General features: G+C 41.4%; 1 protein-coding gene across 5 annotated transcripts in view; it reads left to right on the top strand.

Moving 5' to 3' along the window:
* Positions 1–22,779, top strand: part of unc13c (unc-13 homolog C (C. elegans)) — a 140,649-nt gene that overhangs the window by 108,441 nt on the left and 9,429 nt on the right. For 2 of the 5 annotated variants that reach the window (XM_058089739.2, XM_078795499.1), the window contains 11 exons: positions 252–348; positions 1,073–1,216; positions 1,986–2,063; positions 4,466–4,543; positions 6,899–6,925; positions 10,660–10,748; positions 10,983–11,120; positions 13,221–13,344; positions 14,329–14,391; positions 18,972–19,052; positions 22,268–22,415. In XM_058089739.2, coding sequence (XP_057945722.2) covers positions 252–348; positions 1,073–1,216; positions 1,986–2,063; positions 4,466–4,543; positions 6,899–6,925; positions 10,660–10,748; positions 10,983–11,120; positions 13,221–13,344; positions 14,329–14,391; positions 18,972–19,052; positions 22,268–22,415 — 1,067 coding nt within the window. The remainder of the gene's footprint in view (positions 1–251; positions 349–1,072; positions 1,217–1,985; positions 2,064–4,465; positions 4,544–6,898; positions 6,926–10,659; positions 10,749–10,982; positions 11,121–13,220; positions 13,345–14,328; positions 14,392–18,971; positions 19,053–22,267; positions 22,416–22,779) is intronic. The other 3 variants (XM_058089740.2, XM_058089741.2, XM_058089742.2) reach the window with 3 other exon arrangements.

Below are 22,779 nucleotides of genomic sequence, written 5' to 3' on the forward strand. Positions count from 1 at the left end.
AAAAAAAAATTATATATAATGTATTTTAAAAGGGTGTAAATGACTATGATCTGTGTCAAGCCTTTATGGTATAAGTGTGACGCTTGTTTGCAGCCATCAATTGAAGTGGAGGCTCCTATTAGAGTCAATACGGTAGCGAGACTTTGAGTCGCCTTCAGACATGATGCAAATTCCAGACATGAAAAAGCAAAGCCACTTCTTCCCACGACGCGCAAACAAATATTAAGTCAAGTGTTATTTGTTATTTGAAGGTGGTTCGAGCCGTTTGTCATTCAGTGGCTGGATGAGAATGAAGATGTGGCCATGGATTTTCTCAATGGAGCTCTGGAGAGGGACAAGAAGGACGGCGTGAGTATTAAAAAAAAAAAAAAAAAAACTTGAATTAGTTCTCAGTCTTTTGTATGTAAATCGGCCAAGGACAGCTTGCAAAGAAGACAAATTCGGTCTCTCGAAAAGGAGCGATTGTGTCAGATAAAAGGAATTTCATGCAGTCAAGAGGCACTCTTTGCCTCCAGACAATGCGAGACACGAATATCAATGGAACTTCATACAAAAACAAAACATAAAAAAAAAAGCTACAATTTCAAGGAAAAGTGGCTAGATGTATATTGCAGAATAATGAAAGTATGAATAAATTAAATTTGCCTGCTGGCGCAATTTTATTCCATTTTGTCCTTTACTATTCATACATTTTCAGAGCATAGAAAACTTGCTAAAACATTTTTTTTTACCCTTTAAACCCCCCAAATTACTGTACAGTATACGACCATTATGTTATCCATTGTTAAACAGTCATCTCAAATATTCAGCACTGTTCCCTTCAATTGCTATGTATTTTCCAGCATTCCTCTTATTACTGTAAGCACTGCAACCACCCCCACCTAACCATCGTGCAGGTTACCTAATAGCCTTATTTTACACAGCTCTCCCCTTTTATGCACAAACCCAGCTATTACACCACCATTTATACATTGTTAAGCCACTTGTGTTAATTATGAAAGGATGCAAAAGAGGCTGGCATTCTAAATATGACTTTTATGATGTCATCTTTTCGTTTTTGGGGGCTGCACAGTTCCAGCAGACGTCCGAGCACGCTCTCTTTTCCTGCTCGGTGGTGGACGTGTTCACGCAACTGAACCAGAGTTTTGAGATCATCAAGAAGCTGGAGTGTCCCAACCCTCAGGCTCTGGCTCACTTCATGTGCCGTTTTGCAAAGGTCAGGTAGCACGTGAACGCAACCTCTAAATCCCATCTGATTTGGTAGTATTTGGAAACAATGAAGGGAGCTAGCTCCTCGTCGCCGTCATTAAAATTAACTGTATGGGCATTTTAAGTGTCAAATTAAAGCATTAATTGCGATTAATTAATTTTAAAATGTCATTAATTACTGTCATTTTTTTAATCTCTAAATTAGCTCTTTTTTGCTTAAATTGTTGGAGATAGACTGCCATTGTGTGTGGGCTTGCTTAGCATAAACTGTTGCATTTGGGAGGGCTAGGTGAGTAGCGGGGAGCAGCATTTGAGAGTTATCGGTCCAAAGATTGGGAAATTTCCAACTCTGAATGGGATAGACTTGGACTTGCCTTTAAATCTACTATATCGTACAGTATTAATATTAGAACCTAAAAATATAATATTTACTTCTTAAAACAGGCGTAAATATGGAATGTACTGATATTACACTGGAAAACTAGACTCTAAGGAACAGTTCTATGAAGTGAGCTACTTCAAATGTAATCTTAGATTCTAGTTTTTGCATCATGTGCACAGTACAGTTCCCAGTTTCCATTGTAATAAGTTGAAAAGAAAGCAGCATATTTTTGCAGTGTGTAGTATTAACTGATTATGTAAGACTTTGCCATTGATTTTTTTTTTATCATACTAGGCAGCACTGCTTGTATTTTTTGTAGTACATTCTTTGTGATTCATAAACAGAGCAGGAAAAACAACTATTATAATGCACAACTCTCTCTCCTTCAATGCAGACTATCAATAAGGTTCTTCTGCAGTATGCTGCAATCATTTCCAAGGACTATCCTTTGTATTTGAACAAGGAGAACGTGGTAAGTGCAATTCTACAGTATGCTAATCAGTGACGAGGATAAAGACAGATATTTTAAGTCCAATCAAGAGATGCTTTTCATAGCAGAGGCTCAGGCGTTGTTTGCTGTAATCCTCTCCCAGTGGAATTACTCATACTCAAGTCATAGTACTTCTGGTCCCCATATCAGATTTTTAAAATGACAGATGACCAAAGTCTGCACTCAGGGACCCTAAGAGCGGACCAATTACCCACACTGGTTTTTGCAGTATCTGTGAATGATGAAACAAAAGGGTCAGAGTGTTTCTGTGCATTCTCTATCCCCACTGCAGACACAAATGAGGCGACAAATTGTTGATAAAAAAAATAAAAAAAAACAAGACGATTCCTTGCAATGGCTATAATAAATCAATTTAAATCACAAAATGTATAATGAGGATTGTTTTCTGTGTATTATGATGTAAAGCTGACAAATGCACATATACAACCAAATGAATCACAGCACTACCATGAATGTAGCACAGGGGAGGGCAAACTATGGCACGGGGCCCACATGCGGCCCACCAAGTGTTTGAATCCGGCCTGACAGTTGCTTTCTAAGTAGTTCAACTTTTAACATACAAGCTGGCAACATGACTTGCAAGTCAGATGTCCTGTTCAGTAAAAACTAAACTAAACTAAACTAAACTAAACTAAACTAAACTAAACTAAACTAAACTAAACTAAACTAAACTAAAATAAAATAAAATAAAATAAAATAAAATAAAATAAAATAAAATAAAATAAAATAAAATAAAATAAAATAAAATAAAATTTAATTTAATTTAATTTAATTTAATTGATAGTATAACACCTTTACAGATAAAATTAGACAAACAATTAAATGCGGACTGTTAGCATTATAAGAGTGTGTGTTAAATATATATTCTGGCCCCCGTACAACTCAACTCAATGCGGCCCACCAGTCAAAAAGTTTGCCCACCCCTGATGTCGCATGTTGTGCCGCAGTGTTTGAAAAGTGCTAACAGTTTGCCAGAGACCTCCATGGCGTCGCAACGACTGCTCGGAGCGTGTGTCCGAATACAGTGCACTTTGCTGGGCCACAGCAGTTGGCTTCCCGGGCTCTTTACCATGGTTCTCCTAAAAGTAGTGATGTGGTTGCGGTAATGTCAAATCAACAGGTAGTTTGTCGAATTCAAATTTGTTTGAGTCTTTCTTACATCCAGGTGTGTACAAACTACACTTAAATCTAAAAATAAATAAATAAATAAATATAATAAAATAATATAATATATTGAAAATAAATATATATTGTGCATCTGTAATTTATACCCCAAAAAAACATCCTGCAATGTCTTAATGATCACAGTTGTTACCGCTGACAAATACTGACAAATATTTCAGTCAGTACAAGGTTTTATTTGCCACTATTTTTCACAAAGTTAACATTGTACAGTTTTCTTTTTACTCTTTAATGAAGTCAACTGTCACCTCCCTCAAGTTAGAAATATCTACAGTATATGAGAAATTACTTTTATTCCCATTGGGACTCTCTAATCACCCTATGCAAATGTGCACATAAATCCAGAGGAAGAGGGAGCCATGATTTATGCTGCTTTGGGGAATTGAAAGGCACCAATCATTCTCCTGAGGGGTTCACAGTCTCAGAACTATCCATTACCATGGTAATAATCATATTAAGGGTGTGGTTATCGTTATATTTTGGGGAGCAGATAATGCACATTATGTTTGTTTGACAAAAAAATAAAATAATTATTAGCTGGGGCGGCACGGCGGTCGAGTGGTTAGCACGCAGACCACACAGCTAGGAGGACCAGGGTTCGATTCCACCCTCGGCCATCTCTGTGTGGAGTTTGCATGTTCTCCCCGTGCATGCGTGGGTTTTCTCCGGGTACTCCGGTTTCCTCCCACATTCCAAAAACATGCTAGGTTAATTGGCGACTCCAAATTGTATGAATATGAGTGTGAATGGTTGTTTGTCTATATGTGCCCTGTGATTGGCTGGCGACCAGTCCAGGGTGTACCCCGCCTCTTGCCGGAAAACAGAAAATGAGTGAATGAATGATTAGCTGTACAGCATAAAAAGTAACATGATTAATGTTTGTCATCTGTTGAATTTGCAGGGAAGACAGGGGAAAAAAAAATCGATAATGTCCGACGTATTCAGCACGGGCATTTTTCTCCGCTTAGTTTGTATTTGTCTGCTGACTGACACCATTATGTATTCCTGGCATTTCTTAAATGGATGATGTGTCAAGAAATGCACACTGATGGATGTTTGCGATGTGTTGTGGTTTTTCTGACTCAACCTTACACAATATTTCCGTTATTTATTTTTTTACGTGGACATGAAATGTGTGAAATTATGACCTGACACCTGTTTGTTTCCGATCCTGTTGCCAGCCCTGCATTCTTCTCAACAACATTCAGCAGCTTCGAGTACAGCTGGAGAAGATGTTTGAATCCATGGGAGGCAAACAGGTCTGTCTTTTTGTCTCTTCCAACCCCCGCATTACAATAAAATATCTTGGAAGGTCAAGGCTCAGCGGTTAGCCATGATATTCCCAGTGCTTTTGTAGTGATTTTGTCTTTTCTCAAGGACACTCGAACGGGCTTCTCAGTTGGCAACAGAGGCTTAAACCCCACATCCTCTCACACCGGTTCCTCGGCCGAGTAATAAACGCTAGGTCATGATTATGGAAATCATCATTTCGGATGACATTTATTGAAAGTGAAAAGGCATTGACCCTGACAGTGTTGTACTGAAATCCATCCCTCGGTTTCTCCATGTACTCATCTAGTCAACTAATCTGCCGTGTCAGTTTGCTAATATCGCATATCCGACTCGCCTGACAACCTCAAAACCTTCAACCCGCCCCCGTGCGTGTATCTTGTGATTCCTGGTTGTAAATGCTACCTGGGTACTAAAGAGAACCTGGTTTTAGAAAAATACTCACATGAGTATTGACGTAGTGTCAGAAGTGGAAAAAACTGTGCAATGGTCCCGGTTGAGGTGGGCACCTGTAGGGCTCTCGAAAAGGCAGCTAGTGTGATGAAGCTTTGTGTCTTATCAACCCTATAAACCAATCCTTCAATCCTGGGTTGAAGGAGGTCCATGACAAATGGTGTCAGAAGTGGGATGGTCAAGAGGGAGGCCATCCTTTGTATGAGCATGGCTAAAGACCCTATGATTGATACTGAGATGGGTGAGATGACTGGAATGGGGCACCTGTGTGGGACACGAGACCACCTCCCAAATGAGTCAGTCTTCAAGTTTTTCCAATGGTACAAGTCTAGTTTGACAGATGTCAGAAGCGGGATCATGAACCATGAGGCCATTTGTGACAGACCTTAGAGATGGGATTAGGGTGATCAGGATGGGGCACCCGTGTGAGACATGAGCCACGTTTACATGAGGAGCTTTTCTCTTTCCGAATGGAATCTTTTCGAATTACCTTTACGAAATCAATGGTATACATGGAAAGGAATATTCCAATCGTGTGTCTACATGCGCCGCTATAATCAACCAGAATAGTCAATGGGGCATGCCCAGTAAAACGTAAACACCAACATCACGTGATACCGACTTCCTCGAGTTTTTCTTTCACTTGTTGGAATAACTCCGTATTGACAGTTTTTCGTTCGTCCAGTCTTGAAATTTAGTTTGGATTAAAAATAAACTTTCCGCAGCAGTCCAGTGCCGATTGCTCGCCTCCATTTTTTTAAATCGAAGAACGTCTTGAGCTGCGTGTTACGTCATATCTCAGCATTTGCTGAAAGAACGCACCCGGGAACAGGAAAAGATAAAGTTCAATCTTGCTAATATTTTATAATTAAACTCGGCACATGTTTTATATAGATATGTATTTTCTTTTTTAATAAAACTGGACTTGTGAATGGCGTATAGAAGGGTTTAGATTCTGTTCCACAGATGGCGCTAATGCACACGAAAGCTGCTTGCCAACCGCCAATAAACAACAGAAGAAGAAAAACACCACGAAGAAGAACGTAGTCTGACAACTTTCCGATTGAGCGGGTACAAGATACCTCAATCGGATTGGGGAAAGGAATATTCCACCCCTGTGAATCCGATTATATATTCATTCGGATTGGCACTTTTTGGAATGAGGTGTATACAAAGGTTACATTCTTTCCATTTGAACAAATAACCCGAATGGAATTGGAATATTTGGGTCCATGTATACGTGGATATGGTCTTGCTTCCAGAAGGGTTGGCTAATGATATTCGACCAGTCCAGCGTCTACCCCACCGCTTGCCCAAAGTCAGCTGGGATAGGCTCCAGCATACCCTAGTGAGGATAACCGCCATAGAAAATGGATGCATGGATACTATTATATTTCCTTGGGGACAGGAGACCCTTTTGCGATGGACACCAGAAATGGACAAGGTCCTAGGATGAATGGACTGAGAAATGTTTTTGGGACATGGACAGACTTTGTGTACAGGTTTTAAACCAACAAAGATTACCAATGCAGGTTGAGGGTAAAAGGTATCTTAACAAGTGGTTAGCTCCAGTGTTTGGAGACCCTACTCTGCCCCCCATTATGGATTAGTTTTGAGGTCGTCCAATATGATACATGTCGGTTCTAATCTCGATTCAGGGTTCCGTGACACCACTGGTATGTGCATGTTTAACCCTTAAAACACTGTCAACCCCCCGGACATGCAGCCCTGGTGGTTTCTTCTGACTTAAATGCATGTTTCTCTCTAATATCTAACACCTTGTCTCGCCTTGCGTTTTGTCTCCTGTGGTTATGCCCCCACCCCAACACCCACCCCCTCTTCCCAATTTCCTCTATGTGCTCTCTCTCCAGGAGGAGGGGGTTGTGTCCTTCTGTAAGGTGTGTGCAATAGGACCCCGTCAACAGCCCTTCCTGCCATTTTACCCAATGACGTCAAAAATCATGACCCCGCCCACACTACAACCCCCCCACGCCACCTCTCATGCGCTTTTTCACTCCACCCCACCCGACCCCTCCACTCCAAAAAAAAAAAAAAACCCTTTCAGCAGCATGTGCAAGGGAGCATACGGAATCTCAATTACCCATTAACCCTTAGGACTGCTGGAGCTTACCATCACCCTGGCATCATAGGGATGGTGGATGCGATCCATGCCTTACCATCTTTTTTTCAGCTTGCTTCCCCTTGCCCCAAAACATGGCTAATTTATACACAATTGTTCATATTAACATACGTTTAGAACCTGACAAACATAACCACACAATGCTGCAGCGAGCCGAACCGCAACCTGGATCCCTCCAGGGCAATTATTGTCTGAAGATTAATGACTGCTGAAGTCTTTGTTGCAGTGGTCCAATGTTCCCCGACACCCAGGTGTATCTCTTGGAATGCTGCTAAGCAGCTTTGGCGTAACGGTGACAGTTCTTCATTAGGTGCTCTCTCTTTCGCTGCAAAGAAGCCAATTCATTGCAGAATTGTTTGCGGTTTTGGAATAAACTCCTAAAGATTAATCACTGCATTAGCAATAAACATTACAATGTCTGTGTTTACAGGTGATAGACTCACCTGATTATTATTATTAGGTTTGATGCCCAATTTGGTCGTTTTGTTCTCCTTCGCACGGCGGTTCATCAAACCCTTATTTACTTATGTTTCAGCATCACTCCCCAGCAGTGAGTAGTCATTGTTGAAACAGGCAAAGGACAGCAAAGCTGGGCTGCTGTTGATAGGCTCCCAGCCAGAGGAGAGTTGGTTCGCTCAGGAGGTGACCGCCATTAATCAATAGCTCAGAAACTTATTTTGGATTTAAAGTTACATTTCAAGGATTCAATGATTTTTTTGTGTTTATAACAAATTAACTAATTAATTAATTAATTAAAATTGAATTGTCCCATGCAACAACCCAAAACCCAAGGGAAATTGTCATTTCTTAAAGTCATTCTTGTAATTTGTATCTTAAAAAAAAAAAACGACATCTCATAGGACTGAGTCTCTACACTTGGGGTCTCAAAATCAATTTACTTGGGGGCCACTGGAGCTCGGGTCTGGGTGAGACTGGGCCGCATCAGGTTTTACAAAAAAAAAAAATACGCATTTATTAAAAACTAAAAAATTCGCTTTGGTTCCAATTTTCTACAAGAAAAGCTCTGATAAAACATTCCACTGTTCTCAAATATCTTACTTTTTATTTTTCTACACAAAATAAGATGAAAAATAAATAAACAAATCAAGAATAAAGAAAATCAATCAGTAATAAATAAATAAATATAATAATAATAATAATAATAAAATGGAAAATAATAAAAACTTAAGAAACCACATATAGTTGGTGGGTAGACAAATTATTTTTTTCAGATTAAAATGAACAAAGCATTATTAGAGCCCTGTAGACATGACAAAACACGACTATAGTCACATTTATATTTTTTTATTTACAACATATTGCGCAACTGCAGGGTCTTGAGACACATGCTAACTCGCAAACTAGAGAGCTAGCGACCTAAACGGTAGCCTTCAAGTTATTTCCTTTAAACTTAATTAGCCAAAAACTTACCACTTCCACACGGATAGGGAGGATAACTATTAACAGTTATTTAACCTTTAACATTAACATTAATCAAACATAATAATTTTTTCTGGGTACATGATACCATACAGCATCCATATCAAACTTGCGCGGGCCGCACTAACATTAAAATTTCATATCAAGGCGGGGGCCTCAAACTAGTGTCCTGCGGGCCACATTTGGCCCGCGGGCCGCGTGTTTGAGTCCCCTGCTCTACACCATGTTCAGAAAGAACAATCTCCAGAAATGGGCTGGCCACGATACACAAAAGTCTTTGACTTTTCCTCCTAGGGGACGCCATTTGGGACAAGATTGTCATTTTCTGACTGAAGCATTTGTAGTCAGAATTGAATTTTCAGCTCCCAGGAGGTGACACATGGCCTTGAATATCGAACATGGGGGGGTGTATTTTCCTCACTGGTATTGCCATTAAAGTGAGAGTTCTCCCCCCAAAAAAAGATTCTCAATTTCAGAGACTGCCAGACAACAGATTAGAGGTCAGAGTGAAACATTAAGGCCAGTAAGACTGATGACGGCGCCTGCTGCATTTCTTCTGCAAGCATTTAAAAAAGGCTTCCCTTCACTCTAGTGTTAGATATAAAACCTTTGCGAGTACCTTTCTCTGTAACAGAACAAATCGTTCACACTGCAATGTTATGTAGGGAAGCGACAGCAATATGAACGTGTCCATAAGCGAGAGCACGAGCACATAAATCTATGGTGCTCGTGTGCGGATGGAGGCATGTGTGGTGGAGTAAGCCAAGCAAATCATTTAGACATGACATGCTGTCATAGGGCAGAGACAAAAATACTTTTTTTTTTTCTCTAGAAGCACAGATGAGCACAATCGACACAAATATACACACAGTAGGCCTACATCACAGAAAATCAGGCAGATTTTTTGCATAATGCTGCTTTGCCGCATACGGTATTTAAAAAATAAAGCCATTAAAATGTACAAATAAATTACACAGAATGTGATCTACTAATTAATGCATCAATTAACTGCAGATGTACCGATAATTGCCGCATGGTCTACAAAAGTAAACTGCCGGGGTCTTTAATTAGCACCAAGTCAAAAAAAAAAAACATTAGCATCGTCAGGTGTGGCTGTAGGCAATTCCCATATGTCAATATTATTGTGTGCGAGGAGACCAGGGTTCAATTCCCACCCTCAGCCATCTCTGTGTGGAGTTTGCATGTTCTCCCCGTGCATGCGTGGGTTTTCTCCGGGTACTCCGGTTTCCTCCCACATTCCAAAAACATGCTAGGTTAATTAGCGACTTAGATATGAATGTGAGTGTGAATGGTTGTTTGTCTATATGTGCCCTGTGATTGGCTAGTGACCAGTCCAGGGTGTACCCCGCCTCTCGCCCGAAGACAGCTGGGATAGGCTCCCCGCGACCCTCGTGAGGAAAAGCGGTAGAAAATGAATGAATGAATGAATGAAAACAGCAGCTGTTCCAGTGACCTTTGACCCCCCCTCCTGGCAAGTGCCGCATCTAAAACAGGAGGCTCTCATAACTAAAACCAGTTTTTATTTACCCAACTCATCATCTTGTTTGGAGTCTTGGTAGCGGAACATCCTGCTTCTCCAAAAACAACAGCGATATTCCAGAAAACATGAAACATGTCACAATTTCAGTCAACATAAGACATCCATTTTCCCCTGATAGTGTGTACCCTCTCAGCCGTGACGACTGTATTTCCCTTACCCATGTGGGGGGGGGGGGCTGCTAGCTGGCTGCTACCTCTGCTAACACCACGCTCTGCTCGTAGCCATGCATTTGTATTCAGAGCGATGCTCGGCACAGATGGCACGCAGGATGCGCGGGAGGCAAACAGGTTACCTCCCTCCCTCCCTGTGTGTCACCCCCCCCCTTCCTTCCCCTCCGTCCCCACACACACACACACACACACACACACAACTCCTCATCCCAGCCGAGGCATCCTGCAGAGTTCTTCTAGCTAACTATGGCAGCTCTATGGAGTGCAACCATGCAGTAACTGTCCTTCTCCCCCCCCATGCACCCCCTCCCACAATGACAGCTGGATGCAGAGGCCAGTGATCTGCTGAAGGAGCTGCAAAACAAACTCAACACCGTGTTGGATGAGCTCAGCGGAGTTTTAGGCTCCAGGTGAGCATTAGCATGATCTCCATTTTTTTTACTACTCACTCCATCATGCTAATCACTCTAACAGCCGCATGCGCTAATTTATAACCGACTCGAGTAAAGTACCATTTCTAGACAGTTCATCTTGAGCTCGACAGGCTCCTCTGTAGCTAATATTTCTACATCTGTTGTAACATTGGGTATGGTACGGAAACAGGAAACAGGAACCTTCACTGGTGTTCTTTCTGTCCCACACAGTTTCAAACCAGTCATTGAGGACTGCGTCAAGCAGATGAACCAGGAGTTGGTCCAAATGAAAGGTTCAGCCAAGGGGAGCAACGCTGCTATGGATGCGGAGACCGTCCTCCGGCCTCTTATGGACCTTCTGGATAAAAAGTGGGTATCCGCTGATTGTACAATGCGTAGTACTTTCCGAGGCCTGAATAGACATGATAACTGAGGCTATTATTAAACCTATTCAAATCAGAATGAAAAAAAATACAGATTAATATATGAAAGACACTCCTGAAAAAAAGCCGGGGAGATTATAACGGTTCAGATGAGGTTTAGAAATCTCGAAGGAACATCGGGGTCAGTGGAATATTACAGGGAATCCTCTTTATGTATAGAAACAGCAAATCCCTCTTCCTGGTAGAACACTATGACAGAAATATGCGTATAGTCGGAGTTTCTGTTCCCTCATTTTGTTTGAACACAAAATCTCTGCACACAAGAGTAAAAAATTGACAAAACATGCACCTCTACTTTTTTGGATCATTCCGGTTCATTCAGGAAAAAGATCCGTTCATTTGGTTCAATTGGTTGTTAGCCTGTGATCTCTCCTAGTGGTGTGTCAGTCATGAACGAACAAGTCAAAAGAAGTAGTTCAATTCATGACTGACTATCGGTCATGAATGAACGGCCGACTCTCTTGGTCTCGGTCTTTCAGTCAGCTAAACCCCACCCACCCACAGAGCGAGGCGAGCATGCAGATAGTCCCGCCCTACAAAAGGAACGATGAACTGACTCTCCAGCCAATCAAAAAAATAATCTGAATGGACTGGATGGGTATTTTGGGATTGGTGACCTCGTTCGTTCCGTTCACAAAAAAGAACTAGTTCTTTTGACCCGTTTGTTCATGACCGACACACCACTAGCACTGTTATCAAACCCGGTAAGTCAGACCGACTTGAGATTCAGTACACAGTTCAACAGTCTACAAAACGCAGATTGTTTAGTCCATCCAGCCAATCAAAAAAAATAATCATTTGCAACTGAATGGACTTGACGGGTATTTTGGGATTGGTGACCTCGTTCATTCTGTTCACAAAAAAGAACTAGTTCTTTTGACCCGTTCGTTCATGACCGACACACCACTAGAACTGTTATCAAACCCGGTAAGTCAGACCGACTTGAGATTCAGTACACAGTTCAACAGTCTACAAAACGCAGATTGTTTAGTCCATCCAACCAATCAAAAAAAATAATCATTTGCAACTGAATGAACTTGACGGGTATTTTGGGGGCGGTGACGTCGTTCGTTCCGTTCACAAAAAAAGAACTAGTTCTTTTGACCCGTTCGTTCATGACTGACACACCACTAGCACTGTTATCAAACCCAGTAAATCAGACAGACTTGAGATTCAGTACACAGTTCAACAGTCTACAAAACGCAGATTGTTTCGTCCAATCATGGTGGAATTTGGTACAAACCTTCCGGGGACGTGCACGTCCAAAATGAGCAAGATTGATTCAAAAACATGATCACCACCAATGAAAACATCTTTGCAAGTGGTACACAAGTCTGTCAGTCATCAACCATTTATATATTGGTGATAAAACTTTGAGGATATCTGTATGACATGTACTGCATGCTAGCATGGCTTCCAAGGAGCGAGTACTACAAATGTAATCCATTTTCCCCAGTTAGGTACAGAAGTAGTACATTTTAGGGCACCACCCAAGTCAAATGCCAATGCACGCCTCGTTCCCAATGTTGGAAGCCTTCCACCGCACCCGCTTTGACTGAGCTGTCTGTCGTGATTTTATTGGCTTGAAAAAAAAAATGGATCCATCAAGCATTATGCGTGTGTGTGTGTGTGTGTGTGTGTGTCGGAGAATGGCAAGCAGCCAGCGATGTACTGCAAGTGCATTGAACTCCATGTTGTGACTGCGGTCCCTGGTCTTTTCATAACAGTGGTGAGTTGTAAAATGATGTTTTGGGGAAATAAGATAATAAGATACACTGTGAATCAATTGTAGAGACCCGCCCCTCCCCCGTGGGAATTAGTTAATGTCAGTCTGAAGATGGAAATGACATAACGAGTGGACTTGTTGGATTCCAATCGGGCTTATTAAAGCATTTTGCCTAATCCCATTATCTAGACGACGTCATTTCTTGGAGCCTCTGGCCATGTTGACTCAGTTTTAAAACACATGCTTCTAGTATTGACCTGACAAATGTGCTATTTTTTTTTTTTTTTTACCATTTTGCAGTTTAATGTTGTTTGCCAAGATATGCGAGAAGACGGTGCTGAAACGTGTCCTCAAAGAGCTCTGGAAGATAGTGCTGAACACCATCGAGAGGACGATTGTGTTGCCTCCGCTAAGCGACCAGAGCGTGAGTTTACTGCTTTTTTTCTCTTGAGTGGATTCCACAATTAGTGCAACTTTGTACAGTAGGTTGCATTACATTCCCAGCATCCTTTTAAAAAGGAAAATAAGAATAGACCAAGACCTTGGAAAAGCTATAATGTAAGATTATTCATGCATGTTCTTCCCGTGCATGACGGTCCATTCCAGCAACCACTTTACTGCAGACACTGCGCCAAACCACCTATCAACCTTGCACTCCAAAATTTCCTCACTCGCAAACAAGACCCAAAGATACTTGAACCCCTCCACATGGGGCAAGACCCCAAGGGTGCAATGCACTCCGACTTACAACCATGAGCTCGGATGTGGAGGTGCTAAAGCTTCACATTCAGTTGCAAACTGTCCCAGCAAAACGCTGAAGGTCACAGCCTAATGAGGCCCCCGGGACCACGTCTGTGAATAGCAGAGAAGAGATCCTAAGGTCCCCAAACTGGACGCCCCTCAATGCCTTACTTGTGCCTCAAAATTCTGTCTTAATTCAAAAATTAAGAACAGAATTGGTGACAAACGGCAGTCTTGGCAGAAGCCAACATTCATCTGAAACAGGCTGGCAAGGCGAACCGGGCTCCTGCTCCGGTTGTACAGGGGCCAAAAGGTACAAAGTAATCACCAATCCCGTACTCCCGGAGCACCCCCCCAGGGGACAACTTGAAGGACACAGTTGAATGCCTTTTCCAAGTCTACAAGGCAAATGTAGACCGGCTGTGTGAACCCCCAGTACTCTTCCAAGAGTGTAGAGTTGGTCCAGTGTTCCGCAACCGGGACAGAAATCACATTGCACCTACTGTACCTGAGGTGTGACTACCAGTCACACCCTGGAATAGACTGATGAGACTGAGGTTTTGATTGCATAATATTCTGTATTATAGGTTTTTACGTATGCATTTTTATATTTAGTTTGCCTGTTCATGCAGTATACCATAAAAACAACAATTATGTCTTCTTCCAGCAGCAAGGAGCTCAGATGATCTTCAATGCTGCAAAGGACTTGGGGCAATTGTCCAAACTGAAGGTAAGTTTTGCAGAAATTTTTTAATTGTCATTCTCTTCACGAGACAAGATTTAACATTACTTTTATGACAAGTACAATGAAAAATTATAAAAGTATAACATGGACATGGAGTTACCTATTAGTCCTCAATACCCCCACGTTCACTCTGGCCCGGGGCACATGGTGCCGAAGTCCCAAAGGCAGTACTTTGCTGCATGTAACATTATTTTGACAACTCTTGTGGAGTCACTGGAACCATATGTACTGGCTTGAGCCTTTCCAGTGGATCATCCCTTTGAGAGAAGAGAAGGGCGACTTGTTTCATGGGTACAAACTTGGAGAAGGGCGACTTGTTTCATGGGTACCAACTCGGAGATGGGCAACTTGTTTCATGGGTACCAACTTGGAGAAAGGCGACTTGTTTCATGGGTACCAACTTGGAGAAGGGCGACTTGTTTCATGGGTACCAACTTGGAGAAGGGAGACTTGTTTCATGAGAACCAACTTGAAGAAGGGTGACTTCTTTTATGGGTACCAACTTGGAGAAGGAAGACTTGTTTCATGGGTACCAACTTGGAGACGGGAGACTTGTTTCATGGGTACCAACTTGGAGAATGGCGACTTGTTTCATGGGTACCAACTTGGAGATGGGAGACTTGTTTCATGGGTACCAACTTGGAGAAGGGCGACTTGTTGCATGGGAACCACCTCAGAGAAGGGAGACTTGTTTCATGGGTACCAACTTGGAGAAGGGCGACTCGTTTCATGGGTACCAACTTGGAGAAGGGAGACTTGTTTCATGGGTACCAACTTGGAGAAGGGAGACTTGTTTCATGGGTACCAACCTGGAGAAGGGAGACTTGTTTCATGGGTACCAACTTGGAGAAGGGAGACTTGTTTCATGGGTACCAATTTGGAGAAGGGAGACTTGTTTCATGGGTACCAACTTGGAGAAGGGCGACTTGTTTCATGGGTACCAACTTGGAGAAGGGCGACTTGTTTCATGGGTACCAACCTGGAGAAGGGCGACTTGTTTCATGGGTACCAACTTGGAGAAGGGGGACTTGTTTCATGGGTACCAACTTGGACAAGGGCGACTTGTTTCATAGGAACCAACTTGGACAAGGGCGACTTATTTCATGGGTACCAACTTGGAGAAGGGCGACTTGTTTCATGGGTACCAACTTGGAGAAGGGCGACTTGTTTCATGGGTACCAACCTGGAGAAGGGAGACTTGTTTCATGGGTACCAACTTGGAGAAGGGCGACTTGTTTCATGGGTACCAACTTGGAGAAGGGAGACTTGTTTCATAGGAACCAACTTGGACAAGGGCGACTTATTTCATGGGTACCAACTTGGAGAAGGGAGACTTGTTTCATGGGTACCAACTTGGAGAAGGGAGACTTGTTTCATGGGTACCAACTTGGAGAAGGGCGACTTGTTTCATGGGTACCAACCTGGAGAAGGGAGACTTGTTTCATGGGTACCAACTTGGAGAAGGGAGACTTGTTTCATGGGTACCAACTTGGAGAAGGGAGACTTGTTTCATGGGTACCAACTTGGAGAAGGGCGACTTGTTTCATGGGTACCAACCTGGAGAAGGGAGACTTGTTTCATGGGTACCAACTTGGAGAAGGGAGACTTGTTTCATGGGTACCAACTTGGAGAAGGGCGACTTGTTTCATGGGTACCAACTTAGAGAAGGGCGACTTGTTTCATGGGTACCAACTTGGAGAAGGGAGACTTGTTTCATGGGTACAAACTTGGAGAAGGGTGACTTGTTTCATGGGTACCAACTTGGAGATGGACGACTTGTTTCATGGGTACCAACTTGGAGAAGGGCGACTCGTTTCATGGGTACAAACATGGAGATGGCGACTTGTTTCATGGGTACCAACTTGGAGAAGGGAGACTTGTTTCATGGGTACCAACTTGGAGAAGGGAGACTTGTTTCATGGGTACAAACTTGGAGAAGGGTGACTTGTTTCATGGGTACCAACTTGGAGATGGACGACTTGTTTCATGGGTACCAACTTGGAGAAGGGCGACTCGTTTCATGGGTACAAACATGGAGATGGCGACTTGTTTCATTGGTACTAACTCGGAGAAGGGTGACTTGTTTCATGGGTACCAACTTGGAGATGGGCGACTTGTTTCATGGGTACCAACTTGGAGAAGGGCGACTTGTTTCATGGGTACCAACTTGGAGAAGGGCGACTTGTTTCATGGGTACCAACTTGCACTCTGGAGAGGTCACTCCATGTGCAGTCCCATGGTCTCATTCCGTGTGTATGCTATCGGCCCCCACCTCCACCCACCGAGACAAAAACCGCCCCACTCTTTTCATTCTGTTGTTTTATGGAACAAATGTGCTAAAACTGAGTCAATTCTCTTTCTGCCAGTTTAGAGACGAGGGACAAGGAAAACAGACATGCATGCAGATGGCAATATTTTGAAGCCAGCAAAATGATCAAGTTCATTTTCATTTATTGTGTGATAATTAATTCAATACCAACCCAGGCTTGGTGCCCATGGGAATTTTGCCACGTTTCAATTTTGTGAGGTCTTGTGACACAAGCTTTTGTGACACCCCTAATAAATACAGTAGCTACATCTTCAAATGGACCCATATGTTGGTATCTAAAATGGCATTGTCCCACTTAAAATCAGGCCACTATCATGTTTTCAAATAAATTATGATTCATAATACAGTGTGTCTTATACCAATATATATATGTTTATTTTTTACATAATGCCTTCTGTTATGCGGATGTAATTCCATGCAATAATGTGCTTATTTTTAATAAACCAAGAGGACATTTACTATTTTTGAACATACCCACGTGCAAATAGACTTAGGCAAAGAGAAGGAATGAAAACAACACTAAATTATGCGGTCCAATAAATGCATTATGTCAAATTTTCCTGTATGTCCTCAAGGATTTTGTAAAGTTGCAGTATCTGAGCAGTACATGTACACTACATTGCACGCATATATTCATATTCATCATATTATGCAATGTTAACCGTGGAATAGTAGCAGTTAAAACCCAAAAAAAAGTGCAGTAAGATTGCCTCAGCTTTATCCAGCGTAGACTCCTATTTAATAGCTGATGTGACCCCAGGATGTTTGTTTGTTGCCTCGGGTTTTTTTTTTTGCAGCGCGTCTCCATGCATGGATCAGCGCTCACATTGTGCTTTTACTAACAAGTACCTGAGGTATTTAACATTGGAGTTGTGCAGCAGATGTACACTTGATGTATATTTTTGCCAGTTTTCCTGTGTTTTACAGGATGTTGCTTCGGAGGAAGTAACATCTGGATATTAGAGCACCTGGATGGGCGTGTGTCCATATCCTCCCTCAAGCGTTAAAGTAGTTTATCATCATCTTGTTTTTGGATTGTGAGTAATAATAGTCTTATTTTAGGGACACTTGTGTAAATTTTGTATTATTACAACGGTTACAATCATAGCATCATAGCTCTATATTCGCTGCAAGGGGGGTTTTATTGTGACATTGTGTTTTTTAGAGGAGGGGTAATGGTAATGGTAATGGTTTTATTTCATTTGAACATGCATCAGATTACAATTGAATGCATCCCATAATCAGTTCACAGTTCCACATGTCCGAAAGGAGTAGGAAGAAGCAAAGCTTATTAAATCCTACCCCTCCATCTGATACTTTTACAATCAGTAACTATTACATTTGTTCACTTCCTGCTTTCCATAATACAGTTTAAGGTTTTTTTTGTTGTTGTTGTTTTTTTTTAATAATGCACCTTGTACTGAAGTACGATATGCTGAGGTAATTTTCTGTCTCAAACTAAAACATGGTTAATGTTCCCGCATAAAGCAAGATATGTTTTATTTAACAGTATATGAATCCATCAGTAAGACAAAGACAATCAGTAACTGTTATATTTGTTCACTTCCTGCTTTCCTAATAGAGCTAAAAAAAAATGTTTTTTTTTAATCACGTATCCATACCAATCAATGACATAATGGGTACCATAGTAATATGTATAGCACATCATGACTGGTTCAAGACTGGTCTAACTGGGGTCTAACTGTAACGAAGTAAATGAAAATGTATTGTTGCCTGGTGCAATTTGGCACCTGACACTGCTCGCATTTTAGCACGGATGTTGATTAAAGTGCTTGTTGTCTCGCCTTGCCTCTTGAAAATCAATTCAAAGCGGAGTGGTGATTGATTAAATCCAAAGAAACCGGGGCAGGAACTTGCGTTCCATTCGCAAAGTCTAATTTTTTCACAGCACTGCGCCATAAATGTCTGCATAGGTGTGCTAATAAACCTTTTGCAAAATATAAATCTACACCTTTGTTACTTTCATAGACACTGGAGACCTGACGAGGTTGGCTTACAAAATCTTCATACGTTTTTTTTTTTTTGGCTGTACTGCTTGTGATTAAAATAGATTTTTTTTCCCCATCTTTGCGTGATATGGCAGCATTCCCATTCCCTTCAGCGATTTCAAGCCCACATTTGCGACGCCTGCAGCATCAAGCGATTACTCCGCAATATTCATAGCTTCATGACTTTGCTCTGGCCATTATCTTGATGTTGTGTCCCCTTCCTGCAGGAGCACGTCATCCGAGAGGAAGCCAGAAGTCTGACTCCACGTCAGTGTGCCGCCATGGACCTCGTGCTTCCCACTATCAAGGTATGTCCGAGACATTGAAGGCCCCAAAAGCTCCATTCAAGCTTTTTTTTTTAATTTCATCATTTTATTTCATTCCATCTACCGCCTGTGTCTAGAACAGGGGTGGGCAAACTTTTTGACTCACGGGCCGCATTGATATGACAAAATTTACGGGGGGGGGGGGGGGGCAGACTATATATTTTACACGTAACAGTCCACCTGGTATTATTGTATCTGTAAAATTGTCATGCAATCTGCTATTATTATTTATTATTTTATATTTATATTTAAATATTTTAAAAATAATAAAATATTATAATAATTACAATAAAATTAAAATAATTATTATATTATTATTATGTAAAATATGCAAATATAACAATAATATTATATATAATTAATATAATAATTAGCATTAATATAATAATTATAATAATCATAATAGTTCTAATAATAATTATAATAATCTAATAATAATCTAATAATAATTATTATTATTATTATTATTATTATTATTATGTGCTTGTGTCCCTTTTTTCAGGAGCACTTTGTAAACAACAGACCATGTCAAAAAACGAAATTGATAAAACCATCAAAAGGTTGGCTCAGGCCAAGACGCCAGGTTGTATGTTGAGTTTAAATGAAATACTTTGGAAAGATTGGGCGGGCCGTATTCAAACACTTGGCAGGCCGGATGTGGCCCCCGGGCCGTAGTTTGCCCACCCCTGGTCTAGAACATGGATGAGAAAGACACTATAAGGATGCTGAGTGTTTTATTTACGTACGTCCATACTTTGTAGCACAACAAGTACAGATGGTCCAAAAGTAGGAATCACTTTGAAAACAGATCACTTTTTCTGACTCTCCTTTATATTTCCTGATGGCTCGTAAATGTTCAGCAAATGAAATGTGCGGCCATTTTTATTCTGTATTATACGACTGTTGGGACCAAGGGCATGTCTTGACAGCACCTCGCTGTTGTTGTACAACAACAACTTTGGAGTAACGGCGCCTCAGCCCACAGGAAGGTGTGCTGTGAAACTGAGAAATCCAATTGATCACACCGTCTCCAAGACGACTTACCTGAAGGTTTCAATAAATCACGTCACCAGGATTGTTTTCATCAGTATTCCGATGAGGGCAGTCAATTAACAGCGATAAGTAATGCTTTCAGGGAGAGTCAGAACAGACAAGATCAATAAACGTGATGCGTAAAATGATGGCATGCATTGAAATGAAACATCAGCAGGTCGTACTAAATCCCCTAAGAAGGTGCTGGATTTTCCCTCTGAAAACATTTTATCCAGACTGAACTCTGAACTGGTGCATACTAATGGGTAGGATAATGGATAGATGTGCTGGCCCACAGAAGGGTTCATGAAAGGGATACAGCTTTATGGACAGATTTTTAATAATGCACATTTGCAACTGGTTGAACCATAACCTCTAGGAACTGCTGCAGAGACAGCTGAATAAAAATAAAAAGTAATGCTAGATAGTGGTAGGGGCTTCTCTACCAGCTCGTGATGAGGAAAAATGTATTACTTTTTATAACATAAATAAACGTAAATTCACTGTAGAAACACTGTTTTGTTTCAGTATCTTTCACAAGGATATGTCAACATGGGAATCGAACCATAGCAACCGTCTATTAGCCCCTATTAACTCGTTCAAAAGCCGTACCTCTCAATACCAGCCTTTTTTGGACTGACTTTTCAAGGCACACGGAATATTGTGTTATTGGGCAATATACGCAGATATGATTTATTCCAAAAGAAAGGTTAGACCCCATCTTTCATCAGAAGGAAAGGGTTTGTTCCGTTCTTTAGTAATCAGCCATAGAACATAGGTACATTTCAGGAATATATCGGTTCTCAACAAAAAAAAGGCTTTTGTGAAAAGATTCCAAGCATAACTTGCATATTGATACAAAATTTGCCATAAATATTTAGCCACAACATAAAATATGGTTGTTTTAAATGAAAAGAAACATTTTTAGCATCCTTCATGCTACACTACAAGATTTTACAAGATTTTTCACTTCCTGGTTGTTGCACCATGTATTTCAATGGGAACGATGCAGGCTGTGTTCTTATAAAATGCTTATAATCTGCATTGTTTCGGTTTAAAACTCCACCAAACATGATCTCTTGTATTGTGGAGTTGCATCATCACCATCTATTTGTCCCTGGTGTGCAAAAAAGACTTTAAAGATGTTAAAAACATTTTTGGCAGCAAGCGGTCGGGTTGAAAAGAACATAAATCTTTGGTAGCGAATGAGTTCATAGGAGATGCGCGGCGGTCGAGTGGTTAGCGTGCAGACCTCACAGCTAGGAGACCAGGGTTCGTTTCACCCTCGGCCGTGTATGCGTGGGTTTTCTCCGGGTACTCCGGTTTCCTCCCACATTCCAAAAACATGCTAGGTTAATTGGCGACTCCAAATTGTCCATAGGTATGAATGTGAGTGTGAATGGTTGTTTGTCTATATGTGCCCTGTGATTGGCTGGCGACCAGTCCAGGGTGTACCCCGCCTCTCGCCTGAAAACAGTTGGGATAGGCTCCAGCACCCCTGCGACCCTCGTGAGGATAGTTTTCCTATAATGCTTTGCATCTGCCTGAGGGAGCTGCAATGACGTCAGCCTCCCTCTGGGCTCTTGTGCTCCTCAGGCAGCATTGTCGCACCCTTGTGAGGAAAAGTGGTAGAAAATGAATGAATGAGTACATAGGACAAGCGTCCGACAAAGTGCAATGTTGACATTACCAGAAAAGCACGCAACTTCAAGGCACTTGGAGCACCAACTGCAAAATCTACATAAAATGGAGGACTGGAGGTGAAAATGGTAAATGGTAAATAGTAAAAAAACAATAGTTGCAATTAACACACTATCCCCCAATACTACAAACAGAGGATTGGTGTCTTTAGAAATCTGTTTTTGTAATAATCATGTTCTACGACGGAGAAATACATCAATCTAAACAAGCCAGATCCACAAAGCGGTACAGTCACTGGACTCGGCCTTCTTTCTCACTTTCTAACACACTGGGACGTAATAAAGATGAGCTTTGCCCTGTACTGTCAGGCCTATCACAAATAATGCAGGCATGCCTTACACATTTACATACATGGTCATTTACATACATGGTAATTAGCTGCAAATGTGACTTCACGCTCCCCGTACCGGCAATTCACAACACACTGTGTAATGTTAACACTTTGTGTGTTTTTTTTTTTTCAGCAATATTTCCATGCCGGAGGAAACGGTCTGAAGAAAACTTTCCTGGAAAAGAGTCCTGATATGAAGTCCCTCAAATATGCTCTTAGCCTTTACACTCAACCTACAGATGCCTTGATTAAGAAATATATATGCACCCAAACCTCTCAAGGTAAGATGGCTTTTTTGCTCTCTGGCTCCCCCCAAAAGTGTAATTCGGATGATAACACCGCATGTCCACTTTATGTCGATTTCCGGACTCGTAGCTAAACAACTAAAGAAAATATGCACAAAAGTGTTTCCATCTGCATTTAGTCAGAGAGGCTGTAGGCATGAATTGGCTGCCACCTTTCCGTAACACTACCCTTTCTGCAACACTACCCCTGCTGTGGCTACAGATGTAGATTATCACAGTGTGTGACTGAGGAGTAAATGAATAATGGATTTAATTCACTGTGAAGCACTTTGGGTACCTTGAAAAGCGCTATATAACATCAAAGCCATGATTATTATTATTATTATTATTATTATTATTA

The sequence above is a fragment of the Doryrhamphus excisus genome, linkage group LG13 (assembly GCF_037039965.1).
Source record: "Doryrhamphus excisus strain RoL-2023G ecotype Guam linkage group LG13, RoL_Dexc_Guam_v1.1, whole genome shotgun sequence".
Lineage (NCBI taxonomy): Eukaryota > Metazoa > Chordata > Actinopteri > Syngnathiformes > Syngnathidae > Doryrhamphus > Doryrhamphus excisus.